General features: G+C 51.4%; 1 protein-coding gene across 1 annotated transcript in view; it reads right to left on the bottom strand.

Moving 5' to 3' along the window:
* Positions 1-1,775, bottom strand: part of prdm1c (PR domain containing 1c, with ZNF domain) — a gene marked incomplete at both ends in the record, with an annotated part of 11,489 nt that extends 9,714 nt beyond the window's left edge. Inside the window, one exon of the mRNA XM_084440144.1 lies at positions 1,542-1,775. Coding sequence (XP_084296270.1) covers positions 1,542-1,775 — 234 coding nt within the window. The remainder of the gene's footprint in view (positions 1-1,541) is intronic.
* Positions 1,776-7,500: the final 5,725 nt, after the last annotated feature.

Below are 7,500 nucleotides of genomic sequence, written 5' to 3' on the forward strand. Positions count from 1 at the left end.
CCTTCCCAGGAGGTCAGAGATGCTGCAGGTATTTACCTGAGAACACCTGGGCTAGCTAGCCTTGCACTGATCCACCTGGGCTAGCTAGCCTTGCTCTGATCCACCTGGGCTAGCTAGCCTTCCTCTGATCCTCCTGGGCTAGCTAGCCTTCCTCTGATCCACCTGGGCTAGCTAGCCTGGCTCTGATCCACCTGGGCTAGCTAGCCTTGCTCTGATCCACCTGGGCTAGCTAGCCTTCCTCTGATCCATCTGGGCTAGCTAGCCTGGCTCTGATCCACCTGGGCTAGCTAGCCTTGCTCTGATCCACCTGGGCTAGCTAGCCTGGCTCTGATCCACCTGGGCTAGCTAGCCTTCCTCTGATCCACCTGGGCTAGCTAGCCTTCCTCTGATCCACCTGGGCTAGCTAGCCTTGCTCTGATCCACCTGGGCTAGCTAGCCTGGCTCTGATCCACCTGGGCTAGCTAGCCTTGCTCTGATCCACCTGGGCTAGCTAGCCTGGCTCTGATCCACCTGGGCTAGCTAGCCTTCCTCTGATCCACCTGGGCTAGCTAGCCTGGCTCTGATCCACCTGGGCTAGCCTTCCTCTGATCCACCTGGGCTAGCTAGCCTGGCTCTGATCCACCTGGGCTAGCTAGCCTTGCTCTGATCCACCTGGGCTAGCTAGCCTTCCTCTGATCCACCTGGGCTAGCTAGCCTGGCTCTGATCCACCTGGGCTAGCTAGCCTTGCTCTGATCCACCTGGGCTAGCTAGCCTAACTCTGATCCACCTGGGCTAGCTAGCCTTGCTCTGATCCACCTGGGCTAGCTAGCCTGGCTCTGATCCTCCAGCCCAACACACGCTGCTCTGTAGCTCCAGCGATGCACTTGTTTAAAACTAGAAACCACGTGTCGCCTTTCAGGCAAACCTCTCTCATTCACACGGACAAAGGACTAGCAGCACCCTCATACCAAACACGCTTTGAAGCTACCCAATCCCAGACAACCTTCCACCTGCGCTAGCATCAATCATCCGTCATGCTTTCACGTCGATAAACTTAGTCCGCGCACTACTACTGTAAGAGGGCTTGTTTACGATCGCCTCCTCGAGGTGGATTCCCCCTGTCTCCGCTTTACGGTTTAATTGTGCGTCGGGACAATGGGCCCGAGAATCGGAGGCGGCGGGGCAGCGGTTAATCATGGCGGCCTCAGGCTGTGTTCTGAGGGGCTGGCTATTGTCTGGTCTGACTCGAGGACGCGCTCGGCGCGGAGGAAACGCTGAAATTAGACAACGGCATGTCAAGCGCTTCCTCCCCCCCCGAGGAAGGATGGGAGGATGTAGCACGGGCGGCGTGACGCAGGGGGATGAATTCAGACACAAACATGTAGCCTTGTAGCCTCGTAGCCTATGTCCTGTTACGCCCGCATGGACACAGAGAGGCGCGCACGTCTCGGGATGCGCTCAAACGCACGCGCACGCACACAGGAACGTCTGAACGCCATCTACTTCACCTCCGTTCGAGTCACCCGCTCTGTGGCGAACGGGAAAGGCGTGCGGCGTTTACCTCGGCGGATTTCGGGCACCGTTTGAGGGCCAGGTTCCTGGGGAGCGACCTCTCGGCCCTCGTCTTCTTCGGGCCCCCGGCGTCTCTGTCCAGCGGCTGGTCCTTCACCGTGTACGTGCACCGCTCCTCGAACTCCGCCTCGCTCCACGCCGTCATGTCCTCGTCCGGCGCACCCGACGTCGCCGCGGCGATGACCCCTGTCGTGTCGCTGGGTGACCCTTCTGAGGTGAGCATGGTCGTCTTGTGCTGGGAGGATGAGGCCTGGGGGGAGATGGAGAGAGAGGGAGAGGGAGGGAGAGAGAGAGAGAGAGAGAGGGACGACAAAGATAGCGAATGAAAGATAACTGCTGAGTGTATTGGGCAAAATAATCAGCTTCCTCGTCCCTACTGGTCTTCCTTGCCCTTTGACCCCCCCCCCCCCCCACACACACACACACACACACACACAAGTAGAGGAAAGAAAGCCTAAAGCATCGCAAACAAGCGGACGTAGCATGGGGGGAAAGATCATTCTTTGAGCGGCGCTAGAAATAGATGCCTGAGAGGATGAGAGGGGTGAGACAGAAGGAGGGCAGAGGGTGGGGGGGGGGCAGAAGGAGGGCAGGGGGTGGCGGGGGGGGGGCAGACGGCGGCAAGGGGGTGGGGGGGTGGGGGGGGGGGGGTTTGGAGGGAAGGGGCGGTCCTTCCTAACTTTCCCACTGGCCGACTGCTAGCGGACAAACAAGCTTCAAAGTTTGGCGTCCCCCCCCCCGAGGAGCAGAGGAGGAAGTTCCTGTCTACGTCAGCCCTGTGAGCGACACCACTTTCACGAGGAAGCCCCCCCCTCTCCGCCCCCCCCTCCGCTAGTGAAGAGTCCAGACTTCCTCCGAGCCTATGAGCTGACTGGGACCTGGACCTGGCTCCTGGCCCAATCACCCTCTCACACTCACTCACTCACTCACTCACTCACTCACTCACTCACTCACTCACTCACTCACTCACTCACTCTCTCTCTCACTCACTCTCTCACTCTCTCTCTCTCACTCACTCACTCACTCACACTCTCTCTCTCTCACTCACTCACTCACTCACACTCTCTCTCTCTCACTCACTCTCTCACTCACACTCTCTCTCTCACTCACTCCTTCACTCTCACTCACTCACTCACTCACTCACTCACTTACTCTCACTCACTCACTCACTCTCTCTCACTCACTCACTTTCTCACTTTCACTATCTCACTCCCTCTCTCTCTCCCTCACTCCCTCTTTCTTGCTCCCCTCTGCCCAACTCTCAGTTCCTCAGTGGCGGACGGTCCACACATGTCTTCACCCAACCAAGTGATTACAAACAGAGAACAAGACGGAAAAGCAGCCGTTGATATGGATGAGAAAAGAACCACGCGATGATGCGCAAGAAGATCATCAGCCACAACAGTGAAACCACTTTTGTTGTTGCTGGTTTACCATTTCCAACTTCCTGTTCTTTGCCTATCAAGACAAATCAGACAGGAGCTCCAACTAATCAGATTGAACGAGTGTTAAGTAATTATGAGGAAAGAGAGAAAAATGCTGTCTGGCCTGATGCAAGTCTGTGGTGAGTGTGAGGATGTGTGTGTGTGTGTGTGTGTGTGTGTGTGTGTGTGTGTGTGTGTGTGTGTGTGTGTGTGTGTGTGTGTGTGTGTGTGTGTGTGTGTGTGTGGTGGAGCAGCTGTTGAGTAATGCGAGTTAGCAGGCAGCAGGTAGTGTGCGTGAGACTTTCTTTCAACCAATCCCACTTCTGAGAAGGTGGGTCCTCTGACTGCTCACAGGTTCAAATGTAATTCCGATTTCGTCACAAATGAAACTAAGAAATCAACATTCGTGTTGCCTCCTTTTAGATACTCATTTAGATCAATAAAAACTGCTCGTGAAACTGATCGACTTAAATGATTCGTTGTGACTTGAAATATTGTAGCATTAATGAAATTGCAATATGTCTGATCGTCGAGTTACAACATAAATGTGATTGAGAAACAGAGAATAGATTTTTCTTTCGCAGGGTGACAGCAGGAGCCTCGGTATGACTGTCACAACTGAGAAAACTCACTCTGAAACCATGAAACTCAGTGACAGCAGAAAATACACTCTGAAAAATACATGAGTCAACCCTAAAACCCAGCTGTGCTTTTGTCTGAGAAATATTGAAATGCCTAGAAAATAAATTGTAAAATACGAAGTTTAAGGTGAATGTTATGCTACATATAAAAAAAAACTCATATTTGAACACTAAAATTAAACCACAAAGTCAATAAAGCACACGTACAGCAGCATATAAAAAAAGTTGTTGACTTTGTCAAACTTACTGTCAAGCCTTGAGAGGGTCCACACATAGGGGAGCTGAGCTGTGCCCTCCTCGCGCTCTGCAGCGTCCGCCTGCAACTGGTGCCACTTCTCGTATCGCGTCTTCCGTTTGTCCCCCGTCTCTCTCCGTCTCTTTCTAGCACTAGACTGAGACCTCACTCAGATGACCCTCTGTATCCTGTGTGTCTACCTGTGCGACTGAGTGACAGACTGAATGTATGAGTGAGGGTGTGTGTGTGTGTGTGTGTGTGTGTGTGTGTGTGTGTGCGTGTGTGCGTGTGTGCGTGTGTGTAAGCCTGCCCTCTCTCCTTCCTCCTCCCTCCATCTCTCTCTGACTCCTCCCGTTCAAGCTCATTCATTTTCTGCCCCGGGGCGGATAGGATAGGATCCAACAACAGAGCCTTCTCAAGGAGGCAAGCTACCTGTCAGCCAGATATGTCCGGTTGAGACAGATAGATCTCCACCTCTCTGACACTCTCTTGCCTCTTTCCTGGGTGGGAACGCACAGCTATGTTGTTCTTTTAGAACGCGCACGCGGTGGACGTCAGAGGGACGTGTGTGTGCGTGCGTGCGCGTGTCTTGGGGGGGGGATGCGTGTGCGTGTGTTTGGGGGGATGCTGTGTATGCATGTTTCTGTGTATCTTTGTTCAGTGTCACCTGTGTTATGACATCCCCTCTCACAGGAATGAGCAAAAATACACTGAAATGTACAGTAGCCATCTTGTTACTTTGATAAGGTGTTGCTCGAAAAAATAGTTATTTGATCTCAAGCTTCTTTACCTGGTTAAATAAAGGTTACATAAAATAAAATAAGCATATTACAACAAATAAAACACTCAACCAACGCATCACACAAAACCGCCAACTCTGGTAGACTACGTGTTATTGAAATATAGGCCTCCGGCCTGCTTAGCTGGGGTAAGATTATCACGTCGAAGACTAGAATAAAGCTTTATAGATGTGAAGAAATCAGATACACTCCTACCGATGACAGTTGCAGTCTGGAAGGATGTATTGTTGTCACTGTTGAGATATGACATTTTTTACCAGACACACAGCTAGATTGGTTGTTCTCGTGAATGCTCAGAGCCCGGTGTTGTGTTGTGTTTATTATTTCGAGGTATCCCTCTCACTCGGGCGGTGCTATCTTCTCTCGGGGAAACGCCTGACTTGGCAGGAAGCCAGACGGCTCCTACAGAACGGCTGAATTAGAGGTTTATCCTGAGAATGCTGTTTGCGTGACACGCAACGCTGCCAACTGGAGTCAGTCACACACACACACACACACACACACGTATGCAGACAAGCACACATGCACACGTATTTACACGTGTTACACGTATTTACACGTATTACACGTACTGCACGTACGTATGCACACGCACGCACACACACACACACACACACACACACACACACACACACACACACACACACACACACACACATTCAACTATAGTGTATCCCCATTCACTTTCCCCACTGTCCAGGAAGTTCATATAACAACCCCTATACCTGCAGGCTACATACTGCACCCACCCCCAACCACACACACACACACACACACACACACACATGCAAGCACGCACACTCGCTCTCTTGTTCTCTTTCTCGGTCTTTCTCCCTCTCTGTCTCTCTCCCTCCCTCTCTCTCTCTGTTTCTCTCTCCCCCTCCCTCTCTCTATGTCTCTCTTTCCCTCTCTCCCTCTGTCTCTCTCTATCTGTCTCTCCTTTTCTCTTTCTCTCTCTCTCTTTCCCTCTCTCCCTCTGTCTCTCTCTATCTGTCTCTCCTTCTCTCTGTCTCTCTCTCTGTCTCTCTTTCCCTCTCTCCCTCTGTCTCTCTCTATCTGTCTCTCCTTTTCTCTGTCTCTCTCTCTCTCTTTCCCTCTCTCCCTCTGTCTCTCTCTCTCTCTTTCCCTCTCTCTCTGTCTCTCTTTCCCTCTCTCCCTCTGTCTCTCTCTATCTGTCTCTCCTTTTCTCTCTCTCTCTCTCTCTCTCTTTCCCTCTCTCCCTCTGTTTCTCTCTCTCTGTCTCTCCTTCTCTCTGTCTCTCTCTCTCTTTCCCTCTCTCCCTCTGTCTCTCTCTCTATCTGTCTCTCCTTCTCTCTGTCTCGCCCTCTCTCTCTCTCTCTCTCTCTCTCTCTCACCCTCTCTCTCTCTCTCTCTCTCTCTCTCTATGTCTCTCTCTCTTTCCCCCTCTCTCTCTTTCTTTATCCTGTTTGTTGTTCCTTACCTGGTTGTTCCTGTCCTGCATCCTGCTGTACTCACCACACCTGACCAGAGGTACTAATTATAGCCTTTGACAAGAACCGCCATGTAATTAAGAGTCCCCCCCCCCCAACCCAGACGTCATTCATCACATTCTGCTAAGGTCCCCCCCCCTCCCCTCTCACGTGAACACACACTTTCATGACATCACATTTACAGCATGCCTCACACACACACACACACACACACACACACACACACACACACACACACACACACACACACACACACACTATGCGTAGCACAATTACTGGCAGCAGATATTATTTACTAGATGAATAGCTTTGATTCATCTGTCCAGAGCTGAGACTCACCACCACAACAACAGCTTGTCCATGTCATGTAAGTGATTGTCTATTGACCACATTTGAAGACCGTCCTCATAATGATAGCTTGTTAAGACGCTTGTGTGGGTGTGAGGGACAGTCTGGTATTTCTATAATACTGTCTATAGCTCTCTGTGTTTTCACATTCTTTGACTTCCTTTGTACTGACACACAATAGTGTACATTCCACATGTCTGCTAGGTAGAAAGTATCACTTTGCTGAGTGACAATGACAGTGACACTGAGCCATATTTGATTGAAACAGACAGACAATTCTCTATTGGGTTGTGTACAGTATGAAGAATCAACAGTATGGGTCCTGAGCGGCGGAAAGACCCTTGTTTCTCCACAGGCACATGTAGGGACACCTATGGGTCCTCTGCTAATGGTTGTACTGGCAAAGAGAGTTAATGTAGTACTAGCCCCAGCCCTGTAATTTATGCGGTTGCGCCCCGACCTACGGTACCTGCCTAGGGACATTTCTCGCAGGGTGGACCGAGAAGACGAGCCGCCCCCTCGGTCACCCACGTTTGGGGACAATAGTCGTCACCGGGGAACTCCTCAGAGAGGCCTTTTTATGGCTCGTTTCAGGTGAAATGTGAAATGCTCCCCTCCTCCAACAGTTTTACGGCTCACTCTAGGACAACATGTTTCACATTCTGCCTCATGGTCACTCTACCCCCCCCCCGCTCTCCCCTCTCCAGCATGTCACCCCTTCTAGAAGTTTCTTAATCTGTCTGTCAGCCCTTCCCTCCATCAGACCAGTACAGCACATCATCCTCTCTCTCACCCTCTTTTCTCTCTCTCCTCCTATTCATCCTCTGCTTTTTGTGTTCAAAAATCACTCTCTCTCACGCTCTCTTTCTCCCTCTTTTTTTCTCTCTCTCTCTCTCTCTCTCGTTCATTTCATCAGGTCTGCTCGCCGGCTTCCTTGCGCCTCCAGCTGATCTGCCGCTGACAGACCGATGGTTATTATTGTGATTTCAGCCTGAGAGGAATGCCGGAAGGTTCTGGAACAGCTGTCTCCAGAGCAGAGACGATACCAC

This window comes from Borostomias antarcticus (assembly GCF_949987555.1).
Source record: "Borostomias antarcticus genome assembly, chromosome: 6".
Lineage (NCBI taxonomy): Eukaryota > Metazoa > Chordata > Actinopteri > Stomiiformes > Stomiidae > Borostomias > Borostomias antarcticus.